Source organism: Clavelina lepadiformis, chromosome 4 (genome assembly GCF_947623445.1).
Source record: "Clavelina lepadiformis chromosome 4, kaClaLepa1.1, whole genome shotgun sequence".
Classification (NCBI taxonomy): Eukaryota; Metazoa; Chordata; class Ascidiacea; order Aplousobranchia; family Clavelinidae; genus Clavelina; species Clavelina lepadiformis.
Window position 1 is genome coordinate 19,539,398 of NC_135243.1, and position 24,216 is coordinate 19,563,613.

Genomic DNA, 24,216 nt, shown 5'->3' on the forward strand with positions numbered 1-24,216 from the left:
AGCGAGCCGTAATTGCAACTTCCTAAATGGTGATACCAATGTTAATAATTTGGCAACATTTTGTAAATAAAATAAAAGATATATAAAACAACCGTTTTTTCTGGAAATCGAATAAATCATGTTAAGTCTATATGTTACCAAATTTACCGCACACTACAGTTCAAGTCAAATACGAGCTTTAGATATACAGACAAGGTAAGCCATGCAAACTTTGCACAGTATTGCCGAGTTAAAATATAAATATAGGTTTATAGAAAAAAAATTTGAAAAAATTATATAAGGAATTAAGTCCTAGTTAAATTTAGCAACAACATATAAGTGACTTGCTTTGAAACAGAAATAAAATGACGCTACAGCTTAATCTATTACTTTAATCGTCATTAAAAAATTATCAACGCACCAGAACCACCAAAAAACCATTTGCTGAAATATTATAATCTCGCCAGACAAAGGTATGACGTCAGACGTTTTGCTTACACTTGTTCAATCGTTTCAAGTTTTAATCGAATTATGGTTTTATTTGTAGTGACTTAATTGTATTCACACTATATCCAGTTATAGCGTGATGTTATTGTCGCAACCGACAAAATCTGTAAGAACTTAGTAATAGTCCTACAAATAACTTCTATAGACTTTTAATTTAGAAATAAATAACTGTGAAATTGCGTATACAAAGCTTGGTTTCAATTTCCTTTGCCAGTTTTATAGTTTGGCCGTTACATTTTAAACAATTATGCCCAGTATAGTGTAGTAGGTGATATGTTGATTTTTGCGAAATATTTTCCGAAAAGACTTACGTAGTGCGTCCACCAAATCAGCTTGCGAAATATTGGGGTTTATTTTCAGCAAAAACTCTTGAACATTCCGGTCTAATCCTTGCCAAAGGTCATTGAAGTCGATTTTGTTTGAACGCACTTGCAATGAAGTAACAAACAAAGCAAGCAACAAGATGTCACACTTCATATTTCTCACCTACGTTAACATTTGAATTTTGATTAAACCTACAAATCCATTTGTATGACTTGCTTATTTCTTACAATGTCGCCTTTTTAAATAAAGTAATATTTTTCACACGATATAAAAATAGCATTTTATTTCAGTGTGAAAAATTGTTTGAGAAATATAATTTTGCTATGCAAAACGTGCTGTATGCTCTAATTAAAAAAACCTTGTTTTAACACAACATATCAATGTATCTCTGATGATAATCCAATTGGTGCATTACAAGATTATTACTGACCACGCGGAAATGAAGAAGCATGTTTTATGTAGTAACTTTACTATATTAATCACTTAAGAATTTAGACGATGACTTCGATACGAGCTCAGGTGATAAGATCAGATCGTGCACTAACAAGTATGAATAATTACATGATATTAAACACGTTTCAGCTTACTTGGAGAAGACGACCTTTTACATCAAAGATTGACTACAAGACGCTCGTTACAGTTGTAAATCTTAATGTTATTTCTGAACTCTCGACCTGAAAGAAGCATGATAGATATAATATATATATCTTATAATAGGCGTTATATCCTTTGCTTTAATGACTGGTTTATAGGTCATCGGTTCATGTTTCATAAGTAAGATGTTTTGTGTCGTTTACAGCAACAGTACACTATACATGTCAGCTATCGGGCCTTGGAACCACCTATACAGCAAGATGTGCGTGATACCAAAAACCTTAACATTTTTTAAAGATTACTAAAAACGTATTTTTCCCACTGTGCTTTTGTATTGTAACGTTTTAAATATTGATTTTATTGTTGATGTAAAATATTTTCACGTTTTGCTCTTTTCAGGTTTTTATATTTTGTATGTTACTTAATGTTTTTGTCTGATGGCTGTGAAGCCCCACTGATAGCGTTGCATAAATTTTAAAGTCTGCCGATCCCACAACAAAAATTCGAAATTATAGTCTAGTTATTTATTTTTTCGAACTGCGGTTCATAACAGAAGTTATACAATTATACAAAAAAAACTATACAACAGCCAGTTTTCATCTACAGTATATTTCAAAAAACTTTTCATTCGTTGCAATATAGCCATGCCGTAGCTACATTGAGGCAAACGAAGCACTTATTACTGCTGCAAGTTTTCTATAATTCTGGCACAAAACATTTATATTGTTAAACCATATTTAACAGCACACTTAACCAAAGACTTACTTGACCTGTTTGCCTCTGTAAAAAATTATTTACCCCGGCTACGGTCTTATTGTGCTGCACAACAAGTAAAATGTAGAACCAAACCTCTGGTCATGTTTTGAAATAGTGTAAAGTACATATGGCCAATGCGTTTGGCAATACAGTAACGCATAAACTAGTTACTGACGTGTAATATGTTATGGAATAATAACTGTTCATGTTTTGTAACCCTTGGGACACCTTGAGGAGACAACTGATTGTTCAAGCTGGTTCGTTGGACCTGCGACTCTTCGAACAACAGCTCTTGGAACTGTATACTTGAAAAAAGTAAGATTTCTCTGGTTTTGTTAGACTCTTACGTAGGGTTAAGACAAATGTTTTTAAATAAATCAGAGTGCAGCATGGTTGGTGTTTTTAGCTTAGAAACTCCCCGAATAGTTAGTACGTTTCAAAGTTTCAGGTCGACTGGAATGAAAACTTGGATAGAAAATGGCACGAAAAAGTAGGAATGGTGCGCTTTTAGGTTGAAAAATGCACTTTTGACTTGGGCCTATAACGGAAAGTATAAATATGTAATTTTTGCATTATTCGAATGCGAGATAGTATCAGGCAATCCTAGTCCACATGCAATAATCAGATTTTTGACTAATTGCATTTTTAGTAATTTTACTATACATAAAGAAAGAAATTGACCCTTTTTTGAAATCCATACCTTCCTCTAGCACTACCCTTCTACCGATGAGCAATGCGCACCTTCCTTGGGCCCCAGCATCACATCGACACTGCCATAAGTGGCGTCTTGCGTATTCCGACTAAATTCTTTATTTCCATTGGAAAATCTTCCCTTCTCGCGGGAATTTTAATTGTTTTGCTTTAGGCCGGTTAACTGGCATCCTACTTAATTAGCAATTCCGCAACGTTTGATACACGTCCCTGCAATTTTACATGTTTTCATTTTATCTTGCTGCTCAAGTTAGTTGCAAGTGTTATTGTGTACTGTAGACTGTAGATATGTTGATTTTGCAGTAGCGTTTATTTAAGTTTTGCGTTTAATTATGTCCATGCCTATATAGCCTTGTTTAACTTAAATAGGCCCAGTTGTGCTGTATTAGATTATATATTAATGCACCGGTTGTAGAGCTAAACGGATCTGTTTTTTACCGTTGCAACTTTCATTTGTATCGGTGTTAGACCTTAGATCGGTGACCTCAAGCTTGCTCTCCCTGCAATGATTTACTGGATGACTCGATGCAACCCGGACAGAGAAGTTGTAAAAGCACTTGCAGTTGTATTTGCTGTCACACAACCTGCGTCTTTACACAGACAGCAACACGCAGCCAATTCATTTTAATACAATCTACCAGCAGTTTCCTCTCAAACCAATCTTCATTTCTTCATTGGTATGCCCAGTGGCAGGTCACAATGGCTGCAGTCATGAGCCTAAGCGAACTTCTTCACCTGCCCAGTGCCCATAGCCATTCCAAATATTTAAAGACTTTTCGATGAAGATCAGTTGGAAAAGTTGTTCAATGCCATTCAACGTGGCTCAAACATAAGCCTAAAGAGCATGGGAAGAAATGCCCAGACCTTGTATGAAGACATCTATCAGACATTATTACTTAAACATTTACAGATTTTGATGAAAAGTAGAGATCTAGTTACCCGGCGAATCTAAAATAATGTCAGCAGTACTTAAAATGACGAACATTTTTAACAATTTTGGTTATGCAATCGCTTTTCAAACATTACGTTTCGAAACAAAGTTAATTTTTATCGATTATTTTTCAGGTTGCAAGCAATACTAGACAACTCGTGGTTGAAATATTATCTGAAACTTTTTGCTATAGCAAATTACCGTCACTTGTTTCACTTAGCCCCAACAACTTGTATCTATACAGAATGAGCTTAAATAGTCGGCATTGTCTTTCTGTGCAACAACCGTTAGGGTTTCTTTGACGTACATATAGAATCGTTCTGAGTAAGCCTGACAAAAACATTCGGCTCGTAAATTTCCACAAATGTAACAGATTTTGTCAGATTCTGCCAAATGGTTTCCTTTTAGGCTGGTGATGTAGTCTCGCATTCTATGCCATTCATCATTACAAACACATTCTTCACTTTTGCCTTTACGACAAAAACCACAGGGTGAATCTTCCCCAATGAAGTCAATTTTACATTGATGTTCTATCATAACCTCATAGAGATTGCTGATTTGAATGAGAAATTCACGCTTACAGCAGCATTCTTCTTCGATGCGTTTACAGCGGTAGCAGGTAGGGAGACACGCTTGCAAGAAGCCAACTCGTTTTTCAAACTCTTCAAAACACCTGCAATCTTGAGGTAACTGTTTGCACCTGAAGCAGGATTCTACAAACTTCACAACCGGAGGTTGTTGAACGTTGTTTGACTGAAACAAATTGAGAGATCTTGTAGAATCTGCTTTGTGTTGTTTGTGCAGTTTACTCTTTGTTAGATTAGCCATGTCGTTCATTCCACGTTCATGCGAAATGTCCTGTTTCAAACTGTAATCGAGATTGACAGTATATTTAAAAAGTTCTTTCACCCTTGACTTGTTCAACCGATTTTTCTCTTTTAGGTTAACTAGATAGCTGTAGAGGATATCTGGGTCACCATCTAGAGACAGAAGGCTACAAGAAGAATCCGAACTTGTAAGTTCATGACAGACGGTCCTGCAAAACATTTGACAAATATTAGGCTAAATCTTGTATGCTGTTTGTACAAAAAGGTTTGGTGTACCGCGAAACTTGTGTTTATTGCAAAGTATAGTACTACATGTATATATATATATACTGTAACAACAGTGTTGTCGTAATATTTATTTGTTGCAACGTACATGTATATATCAATCAAGGGTGTGCTATCAATTATCTGCTGGCTTCTTCTGCCAGCAGCAGTCCTTTGATCGGCATCTTCTATGACTTGAAGGAGGTAGCTAGTTCTGTAGGGCCACTGATCTGCAAGTATCACCCAGAGAACAACGTCTTGGGCCAGATACACATTTCGGGCTTCTGTAGTTTGTCAATATGATAAACGACAAAAGCATTTGCGTGTAGTAATTCCGAGAATTACAGTATTTTGATCAGTATTATTATTAATTACAAGTACAGTATTTTTATCAATATTGATGAAATGAATATTGATTCGAAAGCATATGGAAAACGTTAACCTAAAATTTGTTGTTTTTGTTCATCTTCTTCGTGATCTGCAGATATTCCGCTATGTTCTCCTTCCGATATCTGACGGAGAAAAGTTTCTTTTTCTCTCTGAAATCGAAGCAGAAAACTGATAAAATGACCGTGAATGACCTTTACAGCAAAAATATATCCTTGTCACTCACCCTGCGTTGATGACATTGGATAATGGAAGCAGTCACGGATATGACGTTAAATATTCGTTTGATATTTCTTGGATTTCCCTGAAGGTGTTCTACAACCATACTGTTTTCCAACATGAAATCCCTTTAAGTCATAAACATAATGGCAATTATACACTATTAACATTGTCAGACTTGTGGTTTAATAAGGATTACTGCAACATCAAATGCTAGTATAATGCGAGCTAGTATCATTGGATGTGTTGCTTAGTAAAAACAGTATATGCTGCGTCGCTCGTTCTTAGTGCAATGTGCTTGTATTTTCAAAATTAACTGTAACTGCATCAAGAAAATCTTACCTGCATGTGAAGAGAAATCGATGGAAATTGATCGGAGCTTCAGCGACTTCCTGTTGGTTGTAGCTGTTGGAAATTGTTTTCAGGGCACTTAATGGAACATCACCATGAACAGTCTTTTTGCCTGCGGTCGTTGAAGCCAAAGAAATTACTGGACTAGAAGTGGAATTTTGAATGGAGAGTGTACCTGAGAGTGGCGATCCATGTGTTATGATTGGTTCTGTTGGGGTTGGCAAGGAATCCGAAATAGGTGTTTTAGGTTTCTTTATAGAAGATCCTGAAACTGACGGTGACTTTTGGACAGGCGATGAGGGTGGCGGCGTTGAAGTAGTCGACAATGTCATTGTGTTTCGGGACCACGAGCTAGACGATGACAATAGTGTGAACGTAGCACTTGGATCTGACATAGCACCTTTTAATTCAGGTTTATATGACGAAAGAGATGAATTAGATCCGGACTTAATATTTCTCAATTCACCGATCTCCTGATCATTTTCGGTTTCCTCGTTACCCTTAAATGCAACATTCTCGTCCAGCCACGATTGCTCATCTACGTCGGAAAATTGTCTTTGTTAGAATTGAAAAAACTTAAGAATAATTTAATGATGTAAAGTTACACGAAAGTTAACAAATGAAGAACAATTATGTTTTAAGGGTTGCATGTGTGACATTTATTACGGTAACGATATGCGCAGAAAGTATACACAAGAAACCACAATAACTTGGAACAATTGTATCATGTACAGACTACCGAAAAATAACGTTAAGTAATTCCCGCGTACTTGGAGCCATGGCATCATTTCTCTGATCTAAAATATCTGACATAAAAATACGCTTGTGCTTACAAAAAAAAGTATCGGAAATTTTGAGTGATAAGAAAAGCATTTCACCCAAAAAATCGCAAATTTGTTACAGACAATTGAAACACTACATCATGACAGTTAAGAAAACACTTCTTATTATGTGAATATTACCAACAGGTATGGTAAGCGTACTATACCTTCCTCCAAAACGGTCTTATAAGCTACGATATCTTTCGTGTAATCTGCTTCGTCCATTAATCCAGCCAAGAACTGAATTTTGTCTCCGGTATCTATCTAGAAAGCAGCAAAATAAGAATAAATAAACAAACATATTTTTTCATTGCAGTTCACGGTTGTACTGAGGTGTTTATTAAACTTCTCTGACTCACTTCTGGCAAACAAAAAGGTAAATTTATTATCTTTTTCAAATATTCGTATCCGTTAGTTTTTGAATTTTCCTCGGTTTCTTCCTCGAAGCAGCGAACAACTACTCTAGAGTCGACAGCGATGAGACAAATAAATGGACTGTGACGATCACTGAGAAGAATGCTGACCGCTTCCAGAACTGGCCTTACCTGAAAATCGTTTTTTCAAAAGAAAAATATTGTTTACAAATGTCGTTGGTAACAATAACGTTTTAAATAAATTTATGGCAGGTAAAATACGAGCAACTTAGTTACGGTACATTGACTTGAATCAATGTTGTATCTAGGCTATAAGTAAAAAGGCGCAATCAGCTAAAAAGTTTACAAGATAAGATCATGATTTTTGAAATATTAATATTTTCGTGTTGTTAGTTTTGCCTGGGCTACAGATTTAATTGGAGATGAATAAGAAAAAATTAAAAGCATATTAAAGCTTTGTTCAATATATTTGTACCTTTGACAGCGGTATGCGGTCTAAGTCGTCAATTGTTATAACCACTTTGTATTCAACATTGTGAGCAAACTCTATGCTGTGAATGAGGTCGCCCATAGCATGTACCTGTAAAAACAGGGTTCAAAAACATTTTACACATAAACTCACTATTTAGGTTTTTAAACCAAACAATTGAATAATCGAATCAGGTATTTTTATAACTTTAAAACAATTTTTACTTCGCTTTTTATTTTGTCCATGAATCCGAGTTCTCCTGCCAAATTTCCTCTAACGCCCTCTAGCGCTTTTTCGACACGGCTTCTTTGTGAGTTGAACATCGCCCAAATAACCTTGACAAATCCATAAAATATCCCAACTCCAGCAGGTAGCCACGACAAAATTTGTGTTACTATTGCAGCACTGCTGGATAGCTTTGGATTAAAAAGAAAACTTAAGTTTTTATAGGATATTCTTATAACCTAATCAGATTTAATTACACGAAACATATGTGAAAACACATCAAACTGGAAGATAAAGTTTGCCATAGCTTGGTCCATGTATGAGATATCCTTACCTCAGTTTCACCATTTTGATAGGTAGCTATGACGTACGAGCATATAGCTGGCACAAGCAATAACATTATTGAGAACAGGACAATCCAGGCTAAATTTGAGACCTTAAACGTTACTCGAGGGTGCTTGAGATAGTGTTTCCAAAACGATCGTTGGTTCTGACTTTTACCTGCCAATGAAGAATCAACATTTGGTTTATTTGCTTGCGGCTTATCTGTCTGAGCCTGTATTCCAAGGATTGATAATGTCTTTGTAGCAGCACTTGCTTCCCTTTCGCGATTGTAGCCAATTTCCCACCAATTACTGTCATTGTTTGTTTTTTTCGTAAATGCTGTGTGACGTGCTGGGTTGAAAAGTTTACAATGCCTCACCACTCCGTATTCTTTCATCATATTTTTCACGTCACATTCTTGCTCCAGTTTAGCGGGAAGTCGAACAAATAACTTAGACGATGTTGCTGTATTAACTGCAGTCTCTTTGTCTATCACGCTCAGATTGATAGTACGAAATAGTCGGGCTGTTAATTTCCCAAACTCATTTTCCACGCTGTCTGCCAGGTTGGTGACAATCCCTGCCCACAAGGTGTCACATCCAGCGTATTCCCAAGCGTTAAAGTGAACAAAAATGTATCTGTGTATGTTTGTATATAGTACTGTAGCTAATGGTTTGGTTAGCTTGTAAATACTATTGTAATACAATTATTTGTATTAAAACACTAATTATCATTTTGCGCAGTGTTTCTTTCCACTGTATGTGAGATGTTTTAATAAATTTTTGCTTAACATTTTGTCTGTCTTACCGGCGACGAGTTGAAGACTTTTTGGTTTCTGTATTATCCGTTTTGCTTTCCACATTTCCAAGAAAAGGCGACTTCTTTTCGGGCACTTCCCTCTGTCGTAACGCTATCTTTTGCTTTGGTGCTACACGAACTACAGCAGTTTTCTTTTCGCAAATCGGTAACTTGGTGAAAAAAGCATAAGGTAAAATATCAAAGTAACTGAAACTTCCTTTTTTAACCAAATCACTGCCCAATCTTTGAACTGCTAAAAGAAATAGAAAGAGGCAACATATCAAGCAGATCAACGATGCAGTGCGCAAGATTCCAACTGATGCGTTGGCAGTCACAAATTCCGGTCGTATGGATAGTATTGTGAAAAGGACGACAAAGCACAGCATAAACACAGCGAACACCAGGCTTGTAGAATGTATAATTCGATGCCCGTCTGGTGAATTATTTTCTTGTTCAGTTTCTTTTTGCATCTGCTTCATAGCTACTAAATCTGGTGAAAAAATTTGGAAAGCAATAACTTCAAATTTTATTTATTCAGAATTGCGTTTCGATATTTTTATGCGTAATGTCTATTATACATCCAAAGTAAATTAGTTTGTTCTTCTTGAACGTTTTTTACCGGTCTCCAGACAACGTTTGCACTATCAAACTGATTCATTATGACCTCATTTTATGAAAATGGCTATTTGCTGAAACTACGGCAAAAGCATAGCCAACATATACTGGCAACGTAACTAAAATGTACGGTTTTAAATGAAAATGTTTTATTAATTTAATTAAAATATTTTCGCAAAGACAGCTCATTTACAATTTAATAGACACCAGTTCTTTTTTTCCAATAAGTTGGTATGTTATCTTCTTTAACTTCACTATTTTAAATATTTTCTTCAAAACATAAACATTGCCTAAGCCCTAAAGTGTTCAAAGTTTCATTTAGGAAAACAAGATGTAAAACATTTGAACAATCAATTGCTTTAATTTTATTTTAGAAAAGCACATTTACTTGCGACTTGTTTCATAAGAAATGATTTCCCGCTGCCCCATTTCGCGAAAATTCCAATAGTCATTGGTGTTTCGATTCTTTCAATTTGTCGAACCAGAGCTTCAGCGTAAACCACATGACCCAAATGGTCGACGTCAGTACCATTGTCGTTTAGTATGTTACCTGTAAAAATTTTTATTTACTTTTACAGTTGACTTGGATTACAGTTGACTAAGCTTATTATTGCCTATTATGTTTACCTTGTGGTAGGATGGACTTAAACACTTCCGACGCATTTTCCTTCAGCGGCATCTTTGTAACTATACCTTCACTATACTGTACTTTTCACGTTTTATCTAATGCTTATATTAAATTACAGATAAGCATTAAATTACATATGCTACTAAGAACATCAAATACTTTCCGAAACGTATAAACAGATTCTCACAACATATCACACTTTTTCTTGCAAAAGCTGATTGATTGTTAAACCTAAATAAACACTCGCTATATCTGGTTTTGTACTCCCGTATATACTGAATACCACGTGCAGTAGGCAGTGTGGTGACAATCTAAATAAATTGATTGATTAACTAAATAATTGAAAAACTGATTATCAAATAAACTGAAACTAACCTATTTATAGATGTTATAGGTCAACTACAACGTTGTCCATGTAGTCATGTACCATTACTGTCCACACACATTGTCCACTCACCACACATGACGCTTCTGTTATAGCAATAGATTTACCGGGACGCCAATTGGGGTATTAAAGAATGAATGAAGTAAGCTAAGTTGGTTTCCTTTAGTGTCGAAATACTTTATGGATCCTGAAACGGATCAGGTCGATGCTGAAGGCAACGTAGAATGCGGCTTAGCAATCTGTTTCTAGAGTGGCATTTTTTCTGGCACCAAAAGCAGATGAAAGCAGAAGAGAGGACCCTTTTCTTCTTTTGAGCTTTTAAGTCTTCTCTTATCCTATTTACTTCTAACTGCTGGGTTTGTTTCTTCTCATATTCCAAGCAAGCGCATACGTCTTCACTTCAGCCTGTACTCGTCCACTGTACATTATAAAATCATCAATTTATTCAAGAAAAGCAGTTTTTACTTTATCTTGCCACTAGATGCCAGGAATACGGCGCATGCATAGCATGTGGACAGATGTAACTCATATTCATGTCGATGCTTGACACAAATACAAGCCTGCGATTCAAGCTCACTGTTCTTACTTAAAGCCTCGCCCTTATTGCGGCTTTTTAAAAACTTTTCCTTTGTTTGCTGTTGTTTCGTTCTCTATATTTATGCAGCAAAACTGTTCGAAATTCAAAAAATATCTGTCGGGAATTTACTACGTCTTGTTATATATTTTAATATATTTTTGTTGCCGTACGTTTAAAAATGCAATAAATCCTAACGAAATCAAACTTTTAATGTAATTTGACTGAAATAATCGAATTTTAACTTTTACTGTTTTGTAGCTTCAGTTTCCACTACACTGTATCGGATCTACCATCACTTGCATTATGTCTTACGTTCAACACAACCTACATGATTGCTATCCACTTTCTTTCTCAGGTTGTCACCTCGCAGAAGACGTGATGTGACTTTATCCTGAACATACGCGCAGAATATTGTTTTGCTGAATCAAAAAGGTCAGTTGCTAAATTTTAGTAGGGCCATTTTTATATGACCTTAAAAAATCAATAATATGACTTTATTTTTTTTTTGGAAATTATGACTTTATATGACTTTATGTGAAAATCGTGTATTTTTACATGCGAACAACGTCACTCACGGAACTAAAGAGTAAAACATACGCAACACAACAGTAATACACATCCATTTTTATTTTAAACCACTGTTGTAGTACAGTTTCATGTAGTGTGGAATGTTAGAGTCTTTAAAGTTACGATTTGGACGTAAAAATGACTTTAGTAAGGAAAATGAGCACTCCACAGACGCTGATGTGGGTTGACACTTCTGCAGTTTTGCATAAAGCGCTGGTGAAATGTCTTGTCTTTGTAACTCCATAATTTGTTTCACATCGTTTTTGTCCAATCGCTTCTTAATGTAATTTTTGTAGAACAGATTGTGTTGCAACACAATGCAATGTGTGACCTCATAAAATATAGGCCTGTGACTGTAAGTATTATGTAGGCTAATCCTACAGTTTGCCTTCGATCAATCAGAAATTGCCTTACTTTCTTAGTGCTTAATTGCTTCACCGCTTAAATTGGTACTTTTTATTTAAAGTATACAACGATATGACTTTATAACTCAAAAATATGACTATATAACTTAAAAAGCTGATTTATGACCTAACCAGGAAAATATGACTTTATATGACTTCATAACTTTCTTAATATACCTCATAGGGATGCGGTTTTTGCGTTAAAATTGATTTCACGACTTACTGATGCATAGAAAAAAATATGACTTTAATGACTTTAAATGGCCTTACTTATTACTCATGCCCCACTATCACTTTTCATATGATGATTACAGCATAGAGGTTAGAGGTTGTAGTCTACAAGCGTACAGTCTAGAAACTAAATGACTGGGCTATATTGTACTCCGTTTACGAATAAAAGGGGCTTTACGATGACCTATGTTGGTAGAAAACTATTTGATGCGACGAATATTGGTGTTGTTTGAACAGAACGGGATTATTTGCTCCGCTGATCACACGGCCACTGCTAAACAAATGACCATTCAAGTAGATAATCCCTATATATGACTCTATTTTTTAACTAAGAGTGCCGCTCTGTGGTTCTTTTTGCAACGTAAATGGACAGCTCTCACTGCCATTTAACTCACTGCTTTGTTGTATGGGTTGAGCTAAATTGTGGGGCTTACCATAATAATCATAATAGCTCTCCTATGAATGGTTTAGGCTTTTCCTATCGTGAAAAGATACACCACCTTACATATATTTAAAAAAATTATTCTAATACTCTGCGGCGCTACTCTAGAATATCGTTTTGAATTTGCACTTGCTACACTTCATATAAGATGAAACTTATCACGTGAAACATAGTATTATAGTAAGCATACCTTCACGAATTTAAAACGATGCAATAAAGGCGCAAACGTTTTATAGTTAAGTGAAATAAAGTGAATGGACAAAAACACAAACAAAAAAACAACTCTTTACAATTTAGAGCAAACGCGAGTCAGGTAAAGGATTAAAGCTTGTATTGTGTTTGACGTTTCTTTTATTTTTGTTTACACTTAAAGAGTTGTTTTACGTCAACCTGTGATTTCTGTCTGGTATAACACAAGCTCGAATTCACTGCCCTTCACGTATAACGGGATGCATATTTACCGCGATAAACACTGGTATTTCGCAAAAACCTTCAAACGCAAAATCCAGATTGTAATGAAATACGCAAAGATCGTGTTACAACGTATTTCAGGGGCAAAATCGCCCCAAGCAACAAACCGTTACGATGAGAAAACTTAAAAAAGATTTACGGTTAAAGACGTAGACGTAAAATTTAGAATGGAAACTGGCGCCGATGCCACATTCATTTCGAAGGATAATTTTAGGTTTCTGGCTGATACTATACCCTCATTCTAGCTGTAGATTATTTATCGGATCCTTAAAACTATCCACATTCGATAAAGGGCAAGTTCAAAGCTGAAATAGGATGTGGATGCGTAACAGTATAAGATTGTTCAGGATATCTGCGTTGTTCAAGGCTTGAACGAACCCTTACAAGGGTAGCCAGCAATTAAAACGCCAAGTATACTTACATTCCATGACAATCAATGCGACATGCCTATACCAAAAAGTATTTTTTGAGATGTAAGAAATTTTGTGAGGACACAAAACCACACTAAACCACACTAACCCCGAACGTTAAAATCTTCTGCATGAAAACCTTCACGTGTACCAATACTTCTTCAAATTAAAGTTAAAATACTGAGGGAGGCAGTTTATAAAGCTCAAATGGAAACAAAAGACTCAGCGACCTCGTATAAATCATGAATCGCATAAATCGAAAGTAAACCTTGAGAATAAACTGAATTGAACCTTGAAAATAAACTGAAAATGAACCGTCTGTAGTTCGTTTTGCTGAATTTCGATGATGACACACCATACATGACCGTTGGGAAAATCTTTTCTTAAACATTGAAGGGGAAGGTTTTTATACAGTCTAGTGGTTTGTAAGACAGCTTTGAAATAAGTTAGAAATTTGCGCCCTTTCCACCAACAATTCAGTAACGGCGAAGTACCCAGTTTGCATCGAGATGGCATTCAGCACTTGCACAGAACGTTCAATTCACATTTTTTGGAAGTGGAACAGAACATTGCAAATCGGTTTTCACTTTAGTAAAGCAATTCTTAACCTGTGAGAAATTTTGCAAGTTTAGAGGGGAAATTAATTAGTTATACAAAATTTCTTTGTGAACGTAAGTTATACGCACAAAAACTTTGTTGTAAAAGATGACTTATAAGCAATTAGACAGCTACGGAGAGCTAAACAGTGGCTCCAGTGGTGGAGTACGAAAGGTTACTGACAAAGACGAAAGTTTGATCATTTTTAATAGGTTTTTCACATTTCTCTGATTCCTCTTCTCGTGCCTGAACTTCCGCCTCCGCCAATTCTATTTCCTGCTTCGCCGAGGTTCGGATTTAAAAAGAGCTTGTTGCCTGGCATTTTGCTTGTTGAGCCAAACGTAAACGTATACGCGTTCAGCTTTATGACAACTCTTTGAGGAGCTCGTTGAAACTGAATCTATCTGCGAGCACTCTGAACGTACCAAAAGTTTTTTAAACCACTTTTCTTGTCCGTTTTTCGGTTCTAATTTGGTACAAAGACGTTCATTCCGACCATCGGCGGATTTGTCGTTTTTGCAAACCTAATGCCCATATGATCGAAGTAAGTCGGTGTAAGTCGTTTCGAGCAACGACAAATATTCAATTGTCAAGACAACGTTTACACCAATCAAGCAAGGTTATTGTCATCTGTTAGTGTAAGACAATAATAGCAAGACTGCGATGTCTTCAAACAATGCTGTATAAAGGAACTTCTTGCCGGTGTAAGTCCACGGGTTTGTTTGTGCAATTATTTTCTGAACAACATTTTGGTACCCAAACGGAACCGTATGAACGCACGACAGGCTAAATGACTGAGTTCGACAGTTAGCAACGAACTATCCCAGCTCAAAACGTTGTTGGACTGCCTCTCCTTCGGAGAAAGACCTAGCTCCAGTTCTCGGGAAATGCAACTGCAGGCAGCTCTGCTGACTACACGGGAATTATTAGTAACGGCCTTCGCGCACTGCTTGGATAATTGACAGTCGACACTAAACTCGCCAGGAGATTAAACAACAATCGAATGAAGTTTCTTAAAGCCGTGACACCAAGCGGCGTTTAAGACTTATGGTATTTGCTCTTTCCTACACATGATACAGCATCAGTATGGTACAACTCATGGACACACAAAAATTACACACAATTTATGAAGCCTTAACGAGTTATTCCGGGACCTGAAGTCTGTTGAGATTAGCGAATTCAAACTATAAATTAACATGAGATATCAAACATAAGAAGTTTGAAAATATACATGATTCTTTTTTTAACTACAAACGCTTTGGGCATTGGATTGTCAAGATTTCGCTCAGGTGAGTTGCATATGAATTCCTTTACGCGATAAAACCATTTGAAAATATGTTGCCTAGTTATTGTTTTACAGTGCATTGAAATCTTTACAATCCAATGCTCAGAACGCTTGTAATTTAAAAAAGGATCAAAGTGGGTCGACATCCATTGTTAAGTATAGGCAATAGAAAAACTCTTGCCACCCAGACAATAACTCGGAAAGGGTCTACAGCCCACTGGTTCCCAAAATTTTTCAGCTTGTGGCACACTTATAAAACGTTCGCGGCACACTTACAGAAGAAGAAAAGTTGCTTTAAAAAAAATTAATTTCACGTGTTAAGGCGATGGATGTGCTTATTTATCAGCTATTGAAGCAGTTAGAGCGCATTTTAGTCGCATGTGCTTGTCTGCATGCCTTGTTTTAAATATTCATACGGTTCTTTTCCCCAATTCCAAAAAGCTTCGCGGCACACAGTTTGGGAATCACAGGTCTATAATCTATAGTCTATACCATAAAAACTAAGTTTAAGCCAAATTAAGTTCGAGTTATGATTAAACTTTCTATTGTATTACTGTCAAAATGTAAAAAATTTCTATGGTTTGGTATGCTTTTGTTATATACATTTTACAAAGACCATGGGTCAGTACAGTACAAAAAGCACTGTTCAAATTAACAATCTCAAAAAACTCCCGTATATAAGTGATACATAGACGATGGTTTGGTGACACTTAATCACGCGACACTTAATCACGCGACGTTTAATCACAGACACATAATCACTAGGACATTTAATCACGCGACATTTAATCACACATTTACAATGTATATTTACATTTACAATTTACAGCAATGTTATGCATGGGAAATGTAAACAACTGCACGAAGATAGACTAAAATCTCGCTTGACAGATAACGGTCAACTGTGTTTTGCACGCGCAGTTTCAGTGCCTTGTACCGCATTGGAATAGAAGGTTGAGTACCAGCAATTCCTTGCAGAAACGTTGCACGTTGTGACAATAGAATAATGATAGATATTAATATTACATATAGGTTATACGTAGCAATACAAAATGACATGTTATTTCATGATTGGCTAATGTGTTTGTATAAAAACTAAGGTTTGGTTAAAATCTCTCCTTCTTGTCTCTACACATAATATCAGTTTTACCTTCTGGACTGTTCATTACTGAATTGGAGTTATAGTTTTGTTTAAATGTGAAAAGATGATGAAAATGTTTCTATTGCGATACAACTTACTTCGGATAATATAACAATTAGACTTTATGAAGCTGGTGTTGATTTAAAGAAACATTATAGAGAAAGCCGGCGCAACGGAGTCAAAGACAATTGTCGGGGAGTTCTAAAAGAAAGACTAATAGCCTTTGGCTTTAGGCCAACCTTAAAAGCAATCCACATCGCCATCCCCACAGAGAGATGCACACGAGCTTGAATTACTGAATTTTCCTCACGCTTTTCCGACATCCAAGTGATTATGTGTCGCGTGATTAAATGTCGCGTGATTAAGTATCGAAGTCGCGTGATTAAATGTCCTAGTGATTAAGTGTCGCGTGACTAAGTGTCGGTACACCATAGACGATAATGATTGAATACATTATTTAAAAATTAGCTGTGTGATTAGTTTCTCTATAAGAGAACAGAGACACACAGAGACATAAATTTAGTTTACTCCATATAAGTTTAACTGCACATAATTGCAACCAATCTTATGTAAAGCAAAGTGTAGGGAATAAAGACAACCGATCTACAGTACTGCAGTATTATACTCAACTTGGGACGAGTTCAATAAGTTTGTGAACGCTTTTCTTACAAATGCTACCGCTGTATTCAACTTGCTTTGTCGGCAGCACATATAGGCCTACTGCTCTAAAAGCTTGTTTGTTGCGAATCGGACTTAAAATGTATCTGTGCATCCAGTTTCATCTTCACAAAATTTCCAAATCATCCAGTTTGAAGACTCGCTCCAAAAGTGAGAACTAAATTTACACTGCTCTGTAAAATACAGTTTATGCCAAATATTTCTGATCTTTGAAATTATAACATTATTTCAAAACTTTTCATCAAAAGTACAACATTCAAGGATTGATAGTGATAAACCATATTAAAACACAGATTGGCCAATATCTTGCAATAATCAAGTAAAAAATTGCGCGTTAAAATATGTGTGTAGCTGTATACTGACATGAAACACCAGTAAATAAAACACCTAACGCAACACAATATTCCATTGCTCTACTTTTATGTTAGTTACGAAAATCCTTTTTTATTAATTTTATGTTAAAATAATTAATATATAGGTATGATGTTTCATGAGACTGAAATGTTGAGATTAATTTTGGTCACATGAAAACGTATAATCTAGTTTGGTAACTCAAAATATATAATCATTGTTCGCTGCAAATCAGTGTAAACATCGAACTCACAAGTGGGCGAGTTAGAATAAAGACGAGAGATAAAAAATTAGTTGAGGTGCAATTTTTCACCTTTCGCCCATGCTACGTAAAAGATAGGAAAAATTAGAAGTGCCATAGATAGATAGTAGGTGTAAAGTATAACATTTACTAACTCCAGGAAGCGCGTTCTTTTTAGACACAGTTTTCCTATAAATACCCTGAAAACTGGATTCGACCTCAGACACAATTATAGAACCACTTTCGTGATACACTTGTTGAATTTTACTGGAGAAAGATGGAAAGTCGTCGATCAGAATTTCAAGGTAAGTTGTGGTTTTCCTCAATAAACTAGTCGTCATGTTTGTCAATGTGATTTAATAACTGGATTGATTTGAACCAAGGTATCAATAGATATAGCAGCTGAGTAAATTTCAATAACAACCTACAAATGTAGAAATTATTTGATGATGTGTGTGATGAAAAGTTGAAGTTTTTCCTCAAATTATTACTCAATCAAAAATAAAGTTGCTAGCTCTTGGCTCACATAAACATTGCAATATAACAGACCGCCAAAGAGTTGTTTTAAAACGTCATATAACACACTTATTACGTTAGAGTGTTAGCATAGATTGTTAAATGACAAAGTCTAACTAAATTGGTCGCAGGTTCTCGTCAATTTTAATGACGTTTTTGTTATAGATTTTCCAGTCACATCGTTTGAGAATACGCATACATATTCCTCTGGTTGTAAAGTCAAAAAAAGTAAATTATGTCCAAAGTAAGTGACAATGACTTCATAGTTGCATAAAACTGTCATTAGAGTTAAGTTAGATCAGGCACAAGTCATGAATGAGTTAATCGACATCACGAAACGACGTAAATTTGTTTATATTTATCAGGTATCACGACGAAGGTCTATGTGAACTTGGACCGAACTGCAACCTAATTCATGAGGAAAAATATAATTACGTCAGTACTTTGGATCCTACAGTCCCCGAGTTTTTACCTCGCACAGCACAAAAGTCTTTTATGCCGTCAGAAAGCTTTAATCTTTGCGACGACACTTTGTCATGTGACGAAACTGATCTCGCATTACCAACAGGTCTTAGTAAAAGTTGGATTTTAATTGGAAGCTGCAATTTTGGCTCGGAATTTTACTTCGTCTATAGTAAGTTTTTAGGTAGTGCGCCGTTATATTTTTGGATAAAATATTTGTTTCAAACTAGCTCTAATTTATAACTTTGAGTTTGGAATGTTTCCGGTAATTATTGCTTCATCTATAATGATGTTATAATGTGCATGTTTAGGTAATAATGGAAGACGTCCTCCTGCAAGCGTCCTTAATTTTAAAACGAAACCGTGCACTAATATGTATGCATTTGGCAAATGTCCTTATGGGGACAAATGTACTTTTTATCACAACAAAGAAGAAAAGAATTCTCCTTTCTACAAGAATCGTCTTTGTAAAAATTTCACTTCAAATGGAAACTGCAATTTGAGATACAAATGTGTATTTGCACATAGTACGTTCTTAACTTTTGTATTCTAGCAGAGCGTAGGGCAGATTTTTGTGAGTGAATATTTACTTTAATGAAACTTAACAAATCATGGGTGTCATCAGTCATTTGTTCTATCGCAACACATTTCAATGCATTTTTTGCATTTTCAGGCGCAGATGAACTTAGCATGAAATTCAAAACAAAATTCTGCAAAGATTTACTTATAACAGGAAAATGCTCTTATGGACCACAGTGCAACTTTGCACATAACCTGTTTGAAAAACGGAAAGATTATTCGACAGTGTTCAAGTTTAAAACCCAAATTTGTGAAGGGTAAGTTGCCGCTTGCTTTAAAAGTAAAATAGATACAAGATAACTGTATGATTATGTTTTAATTGAAGTTATCAAACTAATTGAAACATTATGCTGAATTTAGTTGGATCAACGGAAATTGTCCCAGAGGATCGATTTGTACTTTAGCCCACGGACCAAGCGAACTTCAAGCGCCCAAATATCTGTCTCAACCATAAAAAGACATTTTGTTCAATGTATTGCTGTGAAACTGTTTGTTATTTCTGCGTTTCTCAAGTGAGTTCGTTTCATATTTCACGCAGATGAAAGTATCTCATTCTTTTAAAAGTCGTTACTCCTATACTTTAACAGTGGGTGATATTCCATATTTCATTTGGTTTTTTATGTCAAGAAATGCTGTAATCGCTTCTGTCCTTGTTTCAACGATCTTTCAGTTTTGAATTTACTGATTTACATATATGTATCCATGCTGATCGTATTGATGTTAACTGCTCATGGTTAACTGTAAACAAATATCGGCATAGCATTGAATAATCCCATAAATATATCTTAGTATTGCATAACCGGTGCCGTTGTAATCCGTGTACAATGTTCCCTCATCACGATTTTAACATTGTGCAAATTTTCCATTTGTGATTTTTATCCTGGTCGTAAAAAAAAAAGTTGTTTCTGTGACGTGATACTTCATAAATTAATTAGTAGTTAGTTGCAGAATTTTACTTGATACCAGATTTAACTAAAAACTGTAATTAAGTTCAAGTGCATACCTTCAGAAAATAGCGATAGGAGCTAATGAAATGACATTGAATACTTACCTACAATGTTTCATCACATTTAGAAAGGAAACACGTTTAACCTAAAATCTTTTTTTTGAAATTCCTTAGCCATTGTTAAAGATTAGCGTAACCATGTAACGTTACGTAACCATGGACGTCTTGTGACGCCGGGTTTTTCTCCAAAAAGACAATAAGTGATAGAAGGATCACGAGGTGTTATTTTGAAAGCTATAAACCCGTTGATAACTGCGACCATGATATTGTGAGCGAAAGCGTTTCAAACTTCTTTATATCGTTCTTTCTCTTATTTTCACGAAACAAGATGACAAAGTTCTGTAGATTTTAATCTCAATGGTTACCAAATTTGGTCATGAGCCTAACTAGCTTTTAAGATTACTAAACCAAAGCTGGTGTTTTTAAAAGTTATCTAACTTAGTTCAAACAAGTTGATTTGATCATAAGTTTAAAATAAGCGCAACTTTCCTCGCAAATTCTTACTGCCAATGTTAAGTATATTTTGTTCTAGCACTTGCTGAGTATAAGTATTGATTAGGAAAAAAGTAAGACTCAACCCAGTGAAATGTAGGCCTGGTAACAACTAAAATAAATTCATAAAGCTTTCAGCGTACAATGGACAGGTTGACTTTTTTCAGACTTTGTACTTTAATCAATAAAATCTTCATATAGTACCTACTTTTGCAGCGCACATTGCAATTGCTTTGTAGGCTATGAGCTGCTTTGTGATATGCTATAGCAAGGTTGTTCAAATGGCGGATCGCGATCCGGATCCGGATCTTTTCAACTTTTTATATGGATCTTTAAATGTAGCCTTGAAAAAAAAACTTTTGAAACTTCCTTTTTTTTTCAAAAAAAAAAGTTTTTTTTTTCAAGAGAAACTTTTTTTTTCCAAAAAAACTTTCACTTTTTATGTGGATACTAATTGCCAGGGTTGAAATTAATTTTTTGAATTTATAATAGCATAATTTTGCTCCCTCTCAGCATTAAAGCGTATCGTTTTTCGTTTACTCATTTACACACCACTAACTCGACTAACTATTCTCTTGTCTTCTCTTCTCGCGGTCAGCCGGTTTTCTGCACAGCGGGGGGCCGCGGCGAAACAAAAAACTTCTAGAAATGTATCACTTGTACAAATCATCAGAGTTATTATCAACATGGCCAGTAAGAAGCGGAAAATTGATCTAGAAAACAGACAATTCAATGGTGAATGGACTGAAGATTACTTGTTTGTGCTCAACCCAAGCAATAAACCCAAATGTTTATTGTGTGACTGCACTCTAAGCATGATAAAGAGTCAAAACATCAAACGACATTTCTTTACTCATCATAAACATTTTAATGAGAAGTACAAGCCTGGCTCATGGGCCAGAAAACAGAAAGTTGCGTGTTTAGATAAGTCTGCCAGCTCTCAGAAACAATGCCTCTCAACATTTGTGTCTGAGCAATCAAAAGCCACAGAAGCAACACTCAGCATCAGTCACATTCTGGGCAAGCGGATGATGACATACAGTGATGCTGAAGCTGTTAAAGAATGCATTGTTGAAGCAGTAAAAATCATGCATCCAAGTAAGAAAGAAGTGATCACCAGCATGACAACTCTCCCGCTCTCCAGATTGACATGTACATGGAGATGCACTGATATCGCTGAGGATTTGCATGACCAGGTGTTGATTGAAGTCAAGGACGCTGATTGCTATGCACTAGCTTTAGATGAATCAACAGATATTACAAAATTGCCCAGCTTGCAGTATTTGTTAGGTGAGTTGATATTATAAGTATAATATTGGTTGTAAATGGAAAATTTCATTGCAAGTCCAGTGTCAAAAACATTTTGTATATATTTTATTTTTTGTACGCAAATTTGCATGCAGGTACTTTCACCACGGAGTGTTCAATGAAGAACTGCTTGCACTGATCACACTACATGGCAATACTACAGCAGCTGCGATATATGATGCACTCATAAGCAAACTTAAGGAGCTTCAGTTGCCAATTCAGAACATTTGCACACTTTCCACTGATGGTGCACCCGCCATGATAGGAGCATGTCATGGTATGTCATTACTCATTACAGTTGTATGTATGTCATTACAAATGTATTAAGTCTAATAAATATTTCATTGCACAAAATCTAACATAGCATAGCGGCCATAGCCTAATTATTTGTATTGACATACCTCAAGAGGTAATATGACTTTACAGTAAATAACTCTTCCAATTTTTATGTAGGTGTAGTCACCAACTTGAGAACCGAGTACTGTCCTGATCTGATAGGAATCCACTGCATCATCCACCAATCCGTACTATGTGCCAAGCTGTCCGGAGACTTCCAAGAGCTAATGACTGATGCAATGAAACTAATCAATAAACTGAAAGCAAACTCATCTCTAAAGCACCGGCAACTAAGGAACTTTATAGATCAGCATAATGCTGAATTTTGTGACTTACTCACGCATAATAACGTGAGATGGCTAAGTAAGGGCAATGCTTTGAAAAGGCTGTGGGACCTTCGTAAAGATTTGGTCATGTTTTTAAATGAAAAGGGTCAAACTAGTACTCTGCTTGAAGGTACCAATCTATGTAACTTGGCTTTCCTTGCTGACTGTTTTACCCATCTAAATACTCTGAACTTGAAGCTCCAGGGCAAGGGGCACACTATCATTCAGCTGTGGTCAGCAGTGAAATCTTTCAAGCAACAGCTGTTGCTATTCGTTTCAGATATCACCAAAGACATGCTCCACTTTCCATGCTTGAAAGTGACTATACAAGAAGTTAGCTGTGATAATGATTGGTCATGCTTTGTCGAATTTCTGCAAAATTTGGACACTGAGTTCTGTAACAGGTTCAAGGAATTTTATGAAATCAGTTCAGTTATAGAACTAATTTCACATCCACTGTCTGCTGATGTTAATGGCACATGGAAAACACAACTTTCCACTGAATATGCATTGCTGGTGTCTAAAATGCAGGTAGAACTTTGTAATCTTAAAGGAGATGAGATTTGTATCGCAGATCCAAATGTGTTTTGGTTATCACTTGTAACCTTGGAAAGGTACCCAGTTATAACCAGGCTGGCTAGAAGAATCCTTACTTGCTTCGCTTCTACGTACCTTTGTGAGTCGTTGTTTTCATCAATGAATTTTGTAAAAAACAAGCATAGAACGAGACTCACAAATGCTCATCTTCATGAGCTTATGAGGATATCAGTAAGTGACAGAAAGCCCCGATTCGACGCTATTGTGAGATCTAAACGAACTCATCATTTTTCTCACTGAAATAATCTTGGAGCTGTAGCACACTTCACTTTTGACTATTACAAAGTTATTAATATGTTGTAGGGTACATTTTCATGAATAAAGCACCATAAAAATTAAAGCATGTCCAATATATTTACTATTCATATTTAGTGGATCATCATGTTGTCAGGTTTGGTTGTGGTGGATCATGGCAGAAATCATTTGAACACCCCTGTGCTATAGCATATGTTCATCGAAATTTGCACAAAGACAAGCTAAGGGGTAATCGGGAAACAAGCAATGAACCAATGAGAAATCGTGTCATGTAAAGGACTGCATTCTAAGAATAAAGACTGTGACACCAAACGATACCATGCAGCTTAATTCTACATTTATGATACATCATAGTTATTGTTTCCAAGCATAGTATCTGCAGCATACCGGTACTGCACGACCATATTGAGACGGGATTGCATTTTATATCGCAGCTAACCTATCAACAAAATAGA

The 24,216-nt window shown here is 35.8% G+C and overlaps 4 protein-coding genes across 5 annotated transcripts; 3 read left to right on the forward strand and 1 right to left on the reverse strand.

The window, feature by feature from the left end:
* Positions 1-3,413: 3,413 nt before the first annotated feature.
* On the reverse strand, positions 3,414-10,442 carry LOC143453352 (uncharacterized). Of its 2 annotated transcripts, XM_076954648.1 has the most exons (14): positions 10,104-10,442; positions 9,865-10,026; positions 8,871-9,351; positions 8,074-8,701; positions 7,739-7,930; positions 7,521-7,625; positions 7,031-7,216; positions 6,839-6,935; positions 6,026-6,388; positions 5,842-5,962; positions 5,507-5,627; positions 5,336-5,432; positions 5,003-5,177; positions 3,414-4,838 (listed from the first exon to the last, which is right to left on the reverse strand). In XM_076954648.1, the coding sequence occupies exons 1-14, from the start codon at positions 10,153-10,155 to the stop codon at positions 4,019-4,021; spliced, it is 3,600 nt and encodes a 1,199-aa protein (XP_076810763.1). In that variant the 5' UTR covers positions 10,156-10,442; the 3' UTR covers positions 3,414-4,018. The 2 variants fall into 2 exon arrangements, with proteins under 2 accessions (XP_076810763.1, XP_076810762.1); XM_076954647.1 differs by having other exon boundaries at positions 5,842-6,388; positions 10,104-10,438.
* Positions 10,443-18,123: 7,681 nt separating this feature from the next.
* Positions 18,124-20,352, forward strand: LOC143452387 (uncharacterized). Its single transcript, XM_076953338.1, has 6 exons — positions 18,124-18,189; positions 18,566-18,644; positions 18,766-19,034; positions 19,174-19,389; positions 19,536-19,698; positions 19,802-20,352. Exons 1-6 carry the CDS (start codon positions 18,162-18,164, stop codon positions 19,893-19,895), a joined length of 849 nt encoding a protein of 282 aa, XP_076809453.1. The 5' UTR covers positions 18,124-18,161; the 3' UTR covers positions 19,896-20,352.
* Positions 20,353-21,542: 1,190 nt separating this feature from the next.
* LOC143453522 (zinc finger MYM-type protein 6-like) lies at positions 21,543-22,494 on the forward strand. Its single transcript, XM_076954879.1, has 2 exons — positions 21,543-22,229; positions 22,343-22,494. Exons 1-2 carry the CDS (start codon positions 21,626-21,628, stop codon positions 22,384-22,386), a joined length of 648 nt encoding a protein of 215 aa, XP_076810994.1. The 5' UTR covers positions 21,543-21,625; the 3' UTR covers positions 22,387-22,494.
* LOC143453521 (zinc finger BED domain-containing protein 5-like) lies at positions 22,390-24,123 on the forward strand. Its single transcript, XM_076954878.1, has 2 exons — positions 22,390-22,524; positions 22,701-24,123. The coding sequence occupies exons 1-2, from the start codon at positions 22,506-22,508 to the stop codon at positions 23,744-23,746; spliced, it is 1,065 nt and encodes a 354-aa protein (XP_076810993.1). The 5' UTR covers positions 22,390-22,505; the 3' UTR covers positions 23,747-24,123.
* The last annotated feature ends 93 nt before the right edge of the window (positions 24,124-24,216 follow it).

What these genes read in the sequence shown, in the direction of transcription:
- LOC143453352 (XM_076954647.1), bottom strand. Translation starts at nt 10,155, where the DNA reads ATGCCGCTGAAGGAAAATGCGTCGGAAGTGTTTAAGTCCATCCTACCA. An exon ending in TAAGTCCATCCTACCACAAG is followed by an intron (nt 10,027 to 10,103) that starts GTAAACATAATA and finishes AAATTTTTACAG; the next exon opens with GTAACATACTAAACGACAAT. An exon ending in TGGACAAAATAAAAAGCGAA is followed by an intron (nt 7,626 to 7,738) that starts GTAAAAATTGTT and finishes CTGTTTTTACAG; the next exon opens with GTACATGCTATGGGCGACCT.
- LOC143453522 (XM_076954879.1), top strand. Translation starts at nt 21,626, where the DNA reads ATGGCCAGTAAGAAGCGGAAAATTGATCTAGAAAACAGACAATTCAAT. An exon ending in CAGCTTGCAGTATTTGTTAG is followed by an intron (nt 22,230 to 22,342) that starts GTGAGTTGATAT and finishes ATTTGCATGCAG; the next exon opens with GTACTTTCACCACGGAGTGT.
- LOC143452387 (XM_076953338.1), top strand. Translation starts at nt 18,162, where the DNA reads ATGGAAAGTCGTCGATCAGAATTTCAAG. An exon ending in AAAAGTAAATTATGTCCAAA is followed by an intron (nt 18,645 to 18,765) that starts GTAAGTGACAAT and finishes TATATTTATCAG; the next exon opens with GTATCACGACGAAGGTCTAT. An exon ending in AAAACCCAAATTTGTGAAGG is followed by an intron (nt 19,699 to 19,801) that starts GTAAGTTGCCGC and finishes TGCTGAATTTAG; the next exon opens with TTGGATCAACGGAAATTGTC.